We start from the raw sequence: 13,948 nt of genomic DNA, 5'->3' as shown, positions 1-13,948 counted from the left end.
TACTTGATATTTCTGCGGGTTTAAAGCAGTTGATCGTCAGCCAATCTCTTTGATTGTACTTGGGTATTACTTTGGGGTCAATTGAAATAACAAACGCCTTTTTAGCTTCTTCTACTTCTACTTCTAAAGTTGAAACAGTTGCATCACAAGTAATCCAAACGCGTTACTTATACTCTCGTTCACTGTACTATAAAAATGGACCCCGCTGTCGAACAAGTGGCCGACGAAATTATCGTTGAGACCGCAGTCTCTCCTTTGCTAAGTTTGATTCAAAGTATACCATGGATTCAATACCATATGCCCTCCATCGAGCACCCATTTGGTTTAGAACTATGGCCTATTTTCTCCAAGGCTTTTGAAGGTGTTACTGGCTACCCTGCTGAGAATTTCGATTTCATTCACAACAAGACTTTCATGGCTAACGGTTACCAAGCCATTGGTGTTATTTTGGCTTACTACTTTATTATCTCCTCTGGTCAAGCCATCCTACGTGCCCTCAATGCTTCTCCTATGAAGTTGAACTTCTTGTTCCAATTGCACAATTTAGTCTTGACCACTGTTTCTTTGGTTTTGTTGTTGTTGTTGGTTGAACAATTGGTTCCAATGGTCGCTAAAAATGGTTTGTTTTGGGCTATTTGCTCTAAGGAAGCTTTTGCTCCAAAATTGGTTACTTTGTACTATTTGAACTATTTGACCAAATTTTTGGAACTATTGGACACTGTCTTCTTGATCTTGAAGAGAAAGAAGCTTTTGTTCTTGCATACTTACCATCACGGTGCTACCGCTTTGCTATGTTACACTCAGTTGACCGGTAGAACCTCCGTTGAATGGGTCCCAATTGCTTTGAACTTGGGCGTTCACGTTGTCATGTACTGGTACTACTTCTTGAGTTCTCGTGGTATTAGAGTCTGGTGGAAGGAGTGGGTTACGAGATTCCAAATCATCCAGTTTTTGATCGATTTGGTCTTTGTTTATTTCGCCACTTACACCTTTTACGCCCACAAGTACTTTAACAACATTCTGCCAAACAAAGGTACTTGTTACGGTACTCAGGATGCTGCTGCCTACGGTTACTTGATTTTGACCTCTTATTTATTCCTTTTCATCTCTTTCTACATTCAATCTTACAGAAAGACTACCAAGAAGAATGAAAAGGTTACAGTCTCCGTGGAAGGTGTTTCTACTAATGGCGAATCTTCTGGTGTGAAGAGCAGCACCACTAGAGCCACTTCAAGAAAGGCTTAATTGAATCGATTTTAAGCTGTATATATCATATCAGCCATTATACATAGTTGTAACAGCTCATAAAAAGCCTTCGTGTCGCGAAGTCTTCGTTTTATTACCAAAAACATTAAACAACAAACAGATGAAGGTGCATCAGTTTTGATGAATATGAACAGCGTGAGAGTGCTAAAAAATGTGAATCAACCAGGCGACCCTACCTTTCTGCTTAGGTTCCCATCAATTAATAGAGATTGACGTTTCAGACGTTGGCGGCTACGATGATAGTATCGGTAAGAAGCGGATGAACCCTCCATGGCGTTCAAACCTTCCCAAGGTGTCTTTACGAGAAGCTACTAAGATCGTATTGATAGAAATCGGAGGAACATGGTATATTCATGAGATAAGATCCGTTTAATCATACGAGCAGATTACCGCTCTTATTTCCACAATTCAAGACGCCATGAGATCCACTTTAGACATATTTCGCTAGCTATATCCGAAGAGCGGGCCAGATTGCCGGGCTTAGAGCTTCTACTTCCACATCATTTATCCGACGTATAATTCCCCAAAAGAGAGTCCATGGAAACAAACCACAAGACCTTCGGCCGTTCTAGGACCCACTACAGCCTCAAGAACAATTACTACCAACTTGATTGGCCAAGAGAACAACTAAACCCTCCATTTGCAGCAACCACCACGTCGTTCAATAGCCAGCAACCACTTTTATTCACGGCGATGATTAATCAGCTCCCTCGGTTCTCAGTTAGCGCATTCTCGTCGAGCGCGTTCAGCCGCAATTGGCTTGAAATTCACTCGGCTGCTTAAAAACGCACACCACCGCATGGCGAAGCTAACCAGTAGAGACCGCCCTGTTGTAATTGGCTCGGGTGAAACGGCTGTTACTCTTCTGGTTGCGTGGTGTGGGCGCCGCCTCCTCGAGGGAGCCTTTACTGCTGCAACCAAGCTGGGCTAAGCTATCCTATCTACCCCAGTTGGTCGATCCACTTACATGACGTTTACGCCCTGGGCGCTTTTACAGAAGCTGCTCCCTTCCTCCCACCGAATGAATTTTCCATCCTGTTCCGGAAAGGTACACTGAGCTGCGAGCAATTAGCACCTTGAAGTTGAGGCTAAAAGCTTCGTATATAAGGTTGCTGACGAGGCTGTTGTAGTGCCAGATCATGGATGGTCTTCTTGGCTTGGATCGATTTCTTGAAATATAGTTTTGTTGCTTGTGCAGACAAAAGTGGACGTAAGAGTAGTGTACACACAGCACGCAATGTTGGCTATGGCTACCACTTTACCAACCTCAACTACAAATACAAGAACTGCCAGTGAGCAAGCGGACCACAGTGGAGAACACAAACTCAAGGCTCCGATACCGAGGATGACAAATACGACTGCTACTACTGCCAGTACTAGTAATTCGAGTAAACCTGCGGCATCTCTCGTGCAACATCACCAACCCTTTGTCTCTTCTCCGACTCCTACTTCTTCAAATTCTCATGTCACTTTACCTCCAATTTCTTCGTTCGATAATCTCATAAAGGCTGCAGAGAAACAATACTCAAATAACACAAATACAAACAGCAGTCAGATCTCCACTCCGATGAACGGGCCCAGTCCATCTTTTCTCAGTTATCAGTTGTCGCCTACAGAAGCTAGTTCTAGTCCAACTGTACCCAGGTCTGTCGTGCAACGGCCTTCTTCCGTCGTCTCAAACTCATCGTCCAGTTCATCTTCTTTTTCGCCAAGAGGTTCGCTTTCTATGACAACGTCTAGCTTTGAACATTCACTGTCCCCTATACTCGCTACTGCTCCGTCGAATCACCTGCCCAGCAGTAGGACGGATCCTCTGTCTAGCAGTAGCCAACCCTATGTCAATAAGATACACAAACCAAGAAAGAAGAAACAGTGTCCCATCTGTCACAATTTCTATGCCAACCTATCAACACATAAGTCTACCCATTTGACCCCAGAGGATCGTCCACATAAGTGTCCCATTTGTCGGCGTGGGTTCGCAAGAAATAATGATTTGATCAGACATAAGAAAAGGCACTGGAAGGATGAGATACTTGAGAACAACAGCTCGGTAGAAAATTCAGATGCAGATGAACATGTAAGTAGTCACCAGCATCTGGATGAACACGACCAATTAAAATCTCTACATCAGATCAAAGGGACGTTTAAATGTCCTTTCAATGCAGCTTTGATTCAACTGGATATGGAGATTTACCCATACAAATCCAAACCTTTGAATTTCGAAACTTCAAGTTGTCACCAAACTGGCGTTTTCTCCCGTTGTGATACCTTCAAGAATCATTTAAAGGCGCTCCACTTTGAGTACCCACCAGGGACAAAGAAAAGGGATAGAACGGTAGTGGCCGGCAGGTGTAAACATTGCGGCATAAAATTCGCGAATGTTGATACTTGGTTAAACGAACATGTAGGTAAGACTTGCGGTTACACGTATCATTAGCAAATAAGGGAGGGTCTATTTATTATTTCAAAGAAAGGATACGTTAATGTAACGATGTGCACTGCATGTATATATATTCAAGCAAAATGACTTTAGGTGAAACTATTTCTTCATTTAAATATGTTATATTAGGATAAATAAGAATATTGGCGGTTTATCAATCTTGTTTCTTTGAATTAGTACCTATACCGAAGTTGTTGACGTTTCTGAACATCAAAACACCATTGTCACCCTCGACATACTGGCAACCTCTGGCACACTTCCAGAGCGAAACCCACATGTTTTCGTCGTTAAATCTATAGTGTTCACCCATGACTTTCTTGATGGCCTCGGAACCTTCACGGGCGTTATAGAATGGGATTCTAGAGCAGAAATGGTGTAAGACGTGTGTCTCAATAATATCATGGAAAATGTGTGGACCAATGAATCCAAATTGTCTATCAATGGTGGATGCAGCACCCTTGGCAAAAGTCCATTCATCAGCGTCATAATGAGCCACTGTTGGGTCTGTATGCTGCAAATAAGTGATGAAAACCAACCAATGGTTAGTCCAAATGTATGGCACGAACCAGTTGATGAAAAGTGACCAGCCGCCGAATTTATCGAACCATAGTTTTAGCACCAAACATTGGGTCAAAATACCAAGGTCACTTAGCAAAATGTAAAAAGCGTCCTTCTTTTCATACAATGGTGAGAATGGGTAGAAATGATTCTGTTTCCAAGCAGCAACACCTTCATATTTTTGACCGGTAATATCGGTGGTAATGTAAGTGATCCAACCTGCCAATTGCTGAAATAAAGTCTCCAGCAGCGTTCTCAATGGAGAATCACCTGTATGATGGTAAAGCATATCACCGACAAATCCACGTCTTTCCTTAAATTCCTCCGTAGTTGGTGGCACAAAGACCATATCTCTAGTCAAATGATTAGTAGCCTTATGATGCTTAGAATGAGAGTATTTCCAGGAAAAGTATGGAACTAGCAAATAAGAATGTAGGGTCCAACCAACAAAATCATTGACTGCACCATAATCGGAGAAAGCCTGATGACCACACTCATGCGCTAGAACCCACAAACCAGTGCAGAATAGACCTTGAACATAAGTATAGGAAAACCAAAACAAAAATTTTGCCAATTGCCAAGGCAAAGTTTTTCCAGCACTAGCGAATAACAACGGATAAGCTAGTTTGTGTGTAAATAGACCAATAGACACAAGACAAAAAATATCTCTAAAAACATAGGATAAACTCTTGGCCAAGTCTCTCTCGTAACATTTAGCTGGAATAGCATCTAATATATCCTTGATAGTAAAATCTGGCACTTTTTGCACTTGACCATTAGTATCGATGGCATATTTCTGAGTCGAAGTCGAAGTGGCAGTGGTACTAGATTGCATTGCTCAACTGACCACAAAAATTTCAAACTTTCAAGATTTTAAGATTTTAAGATTTCAAAATTATTTTACGGGACAGCTCCTCAATCTGATCTGATCTTATACTCATCTCAACATCGCATTGCCAACCAATACAATGGTACATATGGTATTGCGCATATCGGCCAGGGCCAGAAACCGAAAAAAGAAAGCCGAAAAAAAGTTGAGGACTAATGAAAAGAAAAATTTTTCTCGAACCCAACAAGGTAAAACAAGAAACGGCTCGAGAAGTTTTGGGAAATTAGTGAGGGGCACGCGTCTATCTCCATTTCCCCATTCGCCGTCCCACCCCACCAGGAGTGAGAGTGTCCGGGACGGTTCTGTCCGGCGTTTCTTCAATAAATATTTATATGTCTGTTTACTGGCAAACAAAGGTACGGTCTATAAAATATTTGAATTTATTAATTAAATAATCATTAATAAAATCACACAAAATAAACTTGGAAACAGCATAAGAGCATATATCTGGCATTATATTGCAAAATGCGCTTAATGTTTCAACAGCAAACTTAAGATTTAGCTCGCACTTGATTCATCCAATCACGAAACTACTAAGATCACTATCAGTATATTCACCATAATATGTCTTATCTACCCTATATGCTGCATATAATTTTCATCCATATTGCTTGTAATTCTTAGTATATAATAATCATATTATGAACCCTCCTTGTGTACGACATACTCATTTTTCATACGATGAACTACTATACTATGCCTTTTTCCAAATTTTACTATGATATAATAACTTAATAAATACCTTACCTTTCCAATGAACTAAAAATTATACTTATATATAACTTACTCTTTCATATAACTTCTCAGGGATCAACATGATACACTCACATGGAGGGTATTTATTACTCCGCACTTAGCGTTCGCTATTGAGTGTGTTTCAAATTTGGTAACTGTTGAAGCTGGATATAAGGCATGTCGAAATGTACAAAAAGAGGACTACTTCTCATGTTTGCCCAATCCAATTAATCCGAAATACAATCCTATACTCAAAAGAACAAGAATCAATAATGACCACCTCTACTCAAAATCAGGCTAAGAAGAGAAAAACGTCAAAGAAAAACACCTCTAGGCCTTTTTGGAATGAGGATGCAGCTCACCATTCCAAACAATGGAGCCTCAATACGATGTTACCAATGGCGGCTAAAAAACTTAGTCAGAAGATCAACTCTGACTCGTGGNTCAAACATCCACAGACGCCAATTATCAACCACTCATTGAAGTTGCCGCTTAGCAGTGCTGTCAAAGAAGAGATTACCAGGGCTCGCAACATTAGGATCTATCCGACTAATATCCAGAAAGAAACGTTGAAGAAGTGGTTTAGATGCCAGCGTTACATCTACAATAAAGCGCTGAAGATGCACAATGACGGGATGTTGATGAATATTAAAATTCTGCGTGAGAAACTATTGAATAAGAAGACAAGTGTTTTTGAGCCCGAAGAACAATGGCTTTCCGAGTATCATTATGATTTGATCAAAAACTACATTAGTAATATGGCAAAGTTCAAGAAGACGAGGGCGCCTTTTAAATTGAAGTTCAAGACAAAGAAGGCACCGGTTCAAACTCTTTCAGTGCTGAAAAAATACTGGAACAAGGGGGAAAAGACGTTTTACAGCGACATATACTCATTCTCTAGCATGCGTGGCGCAGAGCCACTTCCAGAGGAATTACCACGAGATTCCAGGCTCCAAAAGACTAGGAACAACCTTGTTGTTCCTATGGCTGGTGAGCAAATAGCCAGGAAAAGCCCCGCAGAAGAGTTTATATTTATTGATCCCGGGGTGAGAACTTTCATGACAGGTTACGACTCTAATCAGAATGTAGTCGAGATTGGCAAGGACGCGGTTGTACGCATCGAAAAACTCAAGCGCCGACGACGGCAATTGCAGTCAAAATTGGCCAAGCTCAGGAAGCACAAGAAGAGCCAGAATCATCGGAAAGCCTTACACAGGCTGGATGGAAGGATTTCGCATATTGTTCAGGATATGCATAAGAAATCTGCCCTCTTCTTGTGCAAGTCTTATGACAATATTTTTCTTCCAAAGTTGAATTACCATGAATGCACCAAGCTGACACGAAAATCAAGGTCCAATATGGCGACCCTCGCTCACTGCTCCTTCCATGATCGCTTGACGATGAAGGCAGAGCAGCTCCGTGGTGCTAGTGTTCATGAGGTTGAGGAGGATTACTCGTCGAAGACTTGTTCTAGTCGTGGAAATTTGAAGGATGACTTGGGCTCCGCCAAAGTATATAGCTGTATAAAGTGCGCTTCGGTTTTCGACAGGGACTTCAACGCAGCAAAGGACATCATGCTCAAGTATATCTGTGAGCATTTGATGGCAAGTGGTGAGTCTTCCATTACCTCTGCTTCAAGTGGAGGAAATGGTGGATTCGCCATGATGGGTCCTGGCCCCTTCGTACGTTAGTACGTTGTAAGTCCCTTGTGGATTCGCCCAGGCGGCGACAGTCAGCGCGAGACACTTGTTTCTCAACTTAATATAATAATAATAATAATACTAATAGTAATACTAAAAACTATTATTATAATACCTGTTCTATGGATTAATAGTGGAGAAACCTTTATATCTATATAAGAAACTATGTAAAAATTTACCTTAATGTCGGTTGATGACTGCCATCCGATGCTGCTTACTACTACCCTTTTGTTGTTTCCCTGGTTTATTTTACTGGCCATCGGTGATGTAAAGATTACTTATCCCCCTGATGACAGTTTTGAGTCATTTGACTTGAGTAGTGGCTTCGCCACTCTCAATGTCAAATGGTTCGTAACGGAGGATTGGCCCAATGAGAATGATATTGAATACTACACTTTTGCCCTTGTGGCCGGTTCCAATCGTGGTCTTGGCGCTATGGCTGATCTTGGTACTTTGCAAGCAGAGGAGCTGAGTGGGAATGAAGCACAATTTCTGGTCTCAAACACGATAGGAACTACTGGAATGTACATGTTCCAAGTGTTGGCGATGTCGCTTACCGGTTACACAATTCACTACTCTCAGCGGTTCAAACTTGCAGGCATGACGGGCACTAAGATCGCCCCAGAAAGTACGGACAAGAGACCACCGGATCCTGAGTTCAAGAATTTTCAAGACGCTGTGCCTATTGAAATTGATTCGCGTAGTTTTACTGTCCCTTACCATTTACAAACGGGTAGAGTTAAATTTGCACCGATGCAAATGCAACCGCCGACGAAAATGACCAAGACTCGTTGGACAAGAATTCACGAGACAAGTGCACTCACTTATTACTCTAAGATTAAGGGGAACATCCAGCAGTTAACCACTGTGACACCAGGTTGGTCGTATGTACTTCCTATTGGGCACAATTACGCTACACCAGCACCAATGCCACGCGATAACGGTGGCTGGCATGCTCCGACCAAAAGACTTTCTTTAAAACCACGGAAGACGACTACTCGTTAGCAAAATAGCATTATTAGTTAAACGATTCTTCTACAAAACGTAAACATCAATTATCAGCAGGGGCGGATTCCTCCTTTGATTCGTTCTCAGATTTGGTCTCAGATTTGTTCTCTTCCTTCTTGTTCGAACGACGGGATTTTGGCATGTTCTTCCTGTGACCGGTAAAAGATCTGGCCTTTTGACCGGAACCACTGAAGTTCTTTGACCTGGTAGCTTCTCTTTGCAAATCAAATTGTTTCTTGGAGAATACTTCCAATTTACGGCCTTCATACGACAAACTCTCGGCATCTTCACCACTGTAAGTTTTTAAAAACTCTTCAGCATCGCCCAAGTTCTTGAACTGAACGATAGCGGTACCATTGAATTTCTTAGTATGATCTCTTCTCAAACGCACTTGGTTGATCTCAAAAAATTTGCCAAAGAATTCTTCCAATTTCTCTTGCAATGCGGTCATATCTTCAACATTCTCGTGTGGGAAGTTCATCACAGCCAATGTACGTTTGTTTTGTTCCAATCTGGCATTTTTAGCGCCTTCGAAATCCAAGGGTTCATTTCTTCTGATATTCTCACCATCTTCGCTCACCGTCAAGATTTTTGATTCACGTAGTGCTTCAACAACTTTATCCACGGGTCTAAATTTCTTCATTCTATTGAAGGTGGCGATTGTCGTGATTGGAACCCAACCATCATTTTTCTCAACAGTCATCCGTAGAAACTTGTCATATGGCAAATTAAACTCTGAGAAGTAAAACTCAACTTGCTTCAAACACTGTTGTTTCACATCTGGCGTGAACTCAATTGCAGCATAAGATCCACGTCTGGATTGAGATTCAGTAGTAGGCTCGGTGGTGGAAGACATAATTGATCCACTGTCTTAAGAGCCTCTTCTTCGAGATGTTCTTTCACCAATTTTTCTAAGTTTTTTTTATGCGATGAGCTGCAAAAAAGGTCAACTAGCCGGTTAACAAAGAGAAAGCGTTCTACGAGCACAGTCTAGCTGACGAGTCCGTATCTCTAATGATCATGGCGTCCATCTCGTTGGTGTAACTGATGGGCACTCTAGTAATCGAACCGGACCTGTAGAGCGAAGCGGTGGAGTTTTCTACACCGTTGTAAAATTCGAGGCCGTAACTTATGGTGATTATCCAGCATCCAAAGGTATTCCTCAGCATCTTGAGGGTTCTTAGTAATAAATTGTAGGAGCCAGGATCGTGTACAATGTAAGAGATGTTATCTATGACGATGCCCGAGAGTTGCTTCGATAGTGAGTCCCTCCTTTGACATCTCTTTAGGGCTTCCCGAGGTGATTCGTTCAGTTGTAATAGGAAGCTGATTAGTCCGTCAATATTAAGGATTGAGGTCGAACTCATTACATGGACTCCGACGCCGTAGTTCTTGAGCAGCGATTTCCACTCCGATACAATATCAATGACTAGTATGCTGGAGTCGTCGCGATCCCCAGCACATTGTAGAAACAGGTCTCTTTTGAAAGTGGAAGTCTTGAAAGAGTGCTCGATCAAGTGGAGTAATCCTACAGGTTTCAATTCGTTGTCGGTGGTAACCAAACCCGCGAGCTCAATGAACCACTGCGCTGGGTGATAAAACTACAGAGATCGTTAGTATACAGAGCTTTACAATTCCTTAGTTGATTTAACGTACGCTGCTCAATGGGTAGATCCGGCAGTGGGTCAGGACATCCATTGGTCACTTGGTTGTAAACGATTCTTGAAATTTGTTGGTTTAACCGGAAATGGCTCGAGGCCTTGAAATTTGTTGAAATTAATATAAATAATTTAACATTTACAAAGATCTGGGTAAAGAAGTTTCTCTATTGGAACCAAACTTAACAATGTGTGTTCTTAGGAGTCTGATCTATTATACCAGGTCTTTCTTAGCCGCAGTCATTATTTGCGGTGGCAGTGTATTTGGAGTTATTGCGTCAGTGGTATTAACATTAGTCGGAAAACAGTATTTAGCGCAATGGGCCACCGCTCGTTGTTTTTACTACTCGATGGCATTGTTCTTTGGTATAGATGTGCGAGTAGAGAATGAACAATACTTGAATAATTTGCCATGTATCATCATTTCAAACCATCAAAGTGCTTTGGATATTTTTATGTTGGGTAGACTTTTCCCTCGTGGTTGTACTGTTACAGCCAAAAAATCCTTGAAATATGTGCCTTTCCTAGGTTGGTTCATGGCATTAAGTGGCACTTTGTTTTTGGAGAGAAGTAACAGAACCAAGAGTGTCGAGACTTTGAACGGTGGGTTGAGGAAGATCAAGGAAAAGAAGAGAGCCATTTGGATCTTCCCCGAAGGTACGCGTTCTTACACTACAGATTTGGATATGTTGCCTTTTAAAAAAGGTGCATTTCACTTGGCACAACAAGGTAAATTACCAATTGTTCCTATCGTCGTCTCCAACACGAGTACATTGATGAACCCTAAACTTTCGATCTACAACAGAGGTTATATTGTGGCAAGAGTACTTAAACCTATCTCTACTGAAAATTTGAAAAAGGAAGATGTGGGTAAATTTTGCGAGCAAGTTAGAGACAATATGCTATCTGAATTACAAACACTCGGTTATTCACCAGCAATTAACGATACTACTCTACCACCTCAAGCAATTGAGTATGAGAGAAAAAAGATCGAAGAACCACGCAATGATGATTCAAGTGAAGCTGTTTCGTGTGAGAACACTGAGGAGAGAATTGAGTCCGTCAAAGAATTTAAATAGAGTCATTATTAACAAAGTTATAATTCCGGCTTACCAATATGTCTTAAATACTGGTTGATTTCATCTGGTGAACCTAACCAGATTGAGGTCTTATCATGAATATGCTCAGGAACAAGATCCAAGATTCTCTCACCGCGGTCGTTTATTGCAATACCGCCAGCTTGTTCCATAAGGAAAGCCATAGGGAAAGCTTCGTATAACAAACGCAATTTACCGCTCTTGGCTTTTTGATCTGCAGGATAGGCGAAAAGACCACCATATAGGAAAGTTCTGTGCACATCTGCAACCATGGAACCCACATACCTTGCAGAGTATGGTTTCTTGTTCTGTGGTGGTCTCTTCAACATTTCGATAAAGCTAACAATCGCTTCATCCCAATAATACGAATTACCTTCGTTTATAGAATAGATGGATCTCTGTGGTGGAATTTGCAAATCTGGATATACCAAAATGAACTCTCCCAGATTTGTATCTAGTGTAAAACCATCTACACCCTGACCCGTGGTAAGCATCAAATGGGTTGAAGCTCCGTACATGGCATAACACGCACCGACCATTTCACGACCACTACGCAATACATCCTTGATGGTACCAGTAGAGTCTGGGAGCAATTTGAAGAGGGAAACGATCGTACCAACCGAGACACCTGCGTCTAAGTTCGAAGATCCATCAATTGGATCACAACAAACCGCATAAGTGCCATTTGCAGTTGGAAATAAGATCAAATCTTCTTGTTCTTCAGAGACAAGTACTTTTACATTCCCACTGCCCTTCATTGCATTGATAAAGATTTCATCACCCAAAACATCCAATTTTTTTTGTTCATCACCGGTTGAGTTCGAGGCACCTGCTAACCCGATCAAATGAACCAATTCAGCACGTCTAATGGTTTGAGAAATAAATTTAAAGGCAAATTGCAATGCATTGAGTAAAAGAGTGAACTCCCCAGTAGCATTCTTGGCACATTTTTGTGATTCCAGCAAGAATCTGGGAAGAGTGATAATATCTGTATCGAACGATTCTTTTAGTGGCTGAGCAGTGGTCGGCATATCGGTACAGTGGTGAGAGGACTTAACAATGGTTGAATGGTGGTCCAGTTGGTTGATTTATATATGGATTCTGATGGTCCATAAACCTCCGGGGCCGAGCCCCGGAGCCGCCTAAGCCCCGGGGTATTGATCAATAAACTCCGGGTTCGAGGGGTTGGAACGTGTCAAATATTTTAGGGAGCTATGGGATTCGAACGGGGGCGGGAGCTGGGCAGAGGGAAGGTCTGGCATAGAGCATGTGATCGTAGTACATCTGGTTCTTCAATGATATCGTTTCATATAATAAAATATATGACCAAACCATAATGGAAATGCAGGCCGTATAGTTGAATGTGACAATTCATGTAATTCGCGTAATTTTGGTGGTTCTCGGTTTTCTTTGACTTATATATGTACAATTTCATCTAGTGTGACCCAGAATGGTAAAATAATTTTACGTCATTTCGGAACTTATTGTAGGACAATGATATGAGTTGGCCGTAATTACTGAAATTTGATACAAGATGAGAGAGACCTTTTTATTTTTCTATAGTAGTATAAACATTTTCGCTACGAATATCGGCCAAGCGGTAGATAGCGATTGCACACTAGGCGTGGCCAGCAAAGCTGCTCTAACATTCTTTCAGCACATTAAGAAACCTCTCTTAGAAGTACTCTTAATTGTATAATCTCGAATCTTCACCTCTTATAAAATTATTTAATATTTTGTTTGACAGGAGTATTTTTCACTCGCAAATTCACGTATTCAATAATAATACTAGAAACAAAACACTCTATTGATTTGTCGTCTATATTCATATTTTCACTGCCCAGCGTCAGATGTGTTAGTCTTTCAGAATAACTCAACTATGCAACCTAACATTCATTATTTTCATTAAGGCTGTTCTTGTTGTCCATTTCAATATATTTGATAGTAATGACTACTTTCGAGGCAGAGTACTCATTTAGGCAAACGAGAAATGATGCCACTCTCTCACTTTGACATAGCATGTTATAGTTATACTATTCCATTATAACTTACCAAGTCTCATCACGTGATTACTTTTCTCTTAAAAGATGAAGACGGCGCTCTATAACACTACACAATACACTTCAAGCCCAACGAGGAATGAGTGCGGCAACTGTCTCAAATGGTGGGAAGCTGACTGGTTGGGCCCAGGCCGCTGCCAGGGCAATACCTGCGCAACAGCACCAGCAACAGCCACGCCCTACAACAACCTCTCCTTCACCAACGCACAAACAATCTTCGAATAGTGTCAATTCTACCGCCAACACCACCGGAGCGGCCAGAACTAAGAGGAAACCCACCAGACAGCCTTACAATCGCGATGAAGTACGTTCTTACATGAATTCTCTATTCAAATCCCAGACAAATGCAATTTCAAGTGAGTCGACTTACACAACAGATCAACAACGCAAAAGTTCTCTAGATTGGGGAACTGTAACAAATAGCAAGTACAGAAATAAGAAGTACGGTTGCCTGAACGATATCGCTCAGGCGCTGTGGAAGTAATTGTATATATGGCTATGGCTAATGCGCGCGTAGATCATTTTTGAACACTCTAA

At 41.4% G+C, this 13,948-nt stretch overlaps 10 protein-coding genes across 10 annotated transcripts; 6 read left to right on the top strand and 4 right to left on the bottom strand.

Annotated features, from left to right (window-relative positions):
* Positions 1-195: 195 nt before the first annotated feature.
* ELO3 (fatty acid elongase ELO3) lies at positions 196-1,245 on the top strand (the record flags this gene model as incomplete). Its single annotated transcript, XM_003681559.1, has 1 exon — positions 196-1,245. The coding sequence occupies one exon, from the start codon at positions 196-198 to the stop codon at positions 1,243-1,245; it is 1,050 nt and encodes a 349-aa protein (XP_003681607.1).
* Positions 1,246-2,503: 1,258 nt separating this feature from the next.
* On the top strand, positions 2,504-3,703 carry STP3 (Stp3p; the record flags this gene model as incomplete). The annotated part of the gene is made up of 1 exon (XM_003681558.1): positions 2,504-3,703. One exon carries the CDS (start codon positions 2,504-2,506, stop codon positions 3,701-3,703), a length of 1,200 nt encoding a protein of 399 aa, XP_003681606.1.
* A 157-nt stretch (positions 3,704-3,860) lies between these two features.
* On the bottom strand, positions 3,861-5,099 carry TDEL0E01510 (uncharacterized protein; the record flags this gene model as incomplete). The annotated part of the gene is made up of 1 exon (XM_003681557.1): positions 3,861-5,099. One exon carries the CDS (start codon positions 5,097-5,099, stop codon positions 3,861-3,863), a length of 1,239 nt encoding a protein of 412 aa, XP_003681605.1.
* A 1,061-nt stretch (positions 5,100-6,160) lies between these two features.
* TDEL0E01500 (RNA-guided endonuclease InsQ/TnpB family protein) lies at positions 6,161-7,579 on the top strand (the record flags this gene model as incomplete). Its single annotated transcript, XM_003681556.1, has 1 exon — positions 6,161-7,579. One exon carries the CDS (start codon positions 6,161-6,163, stop codon positions 7,577-7,579), a length of 1,419 nt encoding a protein of 472 aa, XP_003681604.1.
* A 216-nt stretch (positions 7,580-7,795) lies between these two features.
* Positions 7,796-8,593, top strand: KNH1 (Knh1p; the record flags this gene model as incomplete). Its single annotated transcript, XM_003681555.1, has 1 exon — positions 7,796-8,593. One exon carries the CDS (start codon positions 7,796-7,798, stop codon positions 8,591-8,593), a length of 798 nt encoding a protein of 265 aa, XP_003681603.1.
* Positions 8,594-8,639: 46 nt separating this feature from the next.
* On the bottom strand, positions 8,640-9,452 carry LHP1 (tRNA maturation protein LHP1; the record flags this gene model as incomplete). Its single annotated transcript, XM_003681554.1, has 1 exon — positions 8,640-9,452. One exon carries the CDS (start codon positions 9,450-9,452, stop codon positions 8,640-8,642), a length of 813 nt encoding a protein of 270 aa, XP_003681602.1.
* Positions 9,453-9,573: 121 nt separating this feature from the next.
* On the bottom strand, positions 9,574-10,294 carry PSY3 (Psy3p; the record flags this gene model as incomplete). The annotated part of the gene is made up of 2 exons (XM_003681553.1): positions 9,574-10,197; positions 10,253-10,294. 2 exons carry the CDS (start codon positions 10,292-10,294, stop codon positions 9,574-9,576), a joined length of 666 nt encoding a protein of 221 aa, XP_003681601.1.
* Positions 10,295-10,442: 148 nt separating this feature from the next.
* Positions 10,443-11,333, top strand: SLC1 (1-acylglycerol-3-phosphate O-acyltransferase SLC1; the record flags this gene model as incomplete). The annotated part of the gene is made up of 1 exon (XM_003681552.1): positions 10,443-11,333. One exon carries the CDS (start codon positions 10,443-10,445, stop codon positions 11,331-11,333), a length of 891 nt encoding a protein of 296 aa, XP_003681600.1.
* A 17-nt stretch (positions 11,334-11,350) lies between these two features.
* On the bottom strand, positions 11,351-12,382 carry FBP1 (fructose 1,6-bisphosphate 1-phosphatase; the record flags this gene model as incomplete). Its single annotated transcript, XM_003681551.1, has 1 exon — positions 11,351-12,382. The coding sequence occupies one exon, from the start codon at positions 12,380-12,382 to the stop codon at positions 11,351-11,353; it is 1,032 nt and encodes a 343-aa protein (XP_003681599.1).
* A 1,108-nt stretch (positions 12,383-13,490) lies between these two features.
* PBP4 (Pbp4p) lies at positions 13,491-13,895 on the top strand (the record flags this gene model as incomplete). Its single annotated transcript, XM_003681550.1, has 1 exon — positions 13,491-13,895. One exon carries the CDS (start codon positions 13,491-13,493, stop codon positions 13,893-13,895), a length of 405 nt encoding a protein of 134 aa, XP_003681598.1.
* Between the last annotated feature and the right edge of the window lie 53 nt (positions 13,896-13,948).

Source organism: Torulaspora delbrueckii, chromosome 5, assembly GCF_000243375.1.
Source record: "Torulaspora delbrueckii CBS 1146 chromosome 5, complete genome".
NCBI classification, from domain to species: domain Eukaryota; kingdom Fungi; phylum Ascomycota; class Saccharomycetes; order Saccharomycetales; family Saccharomycetaceae; genus Torulaspora; species Torulaspora delbrueckii.
Note: the sequence above shows the minus strand (reverse complement) of the source record. Positions and strands in the feature narration are given on the sequence as shown.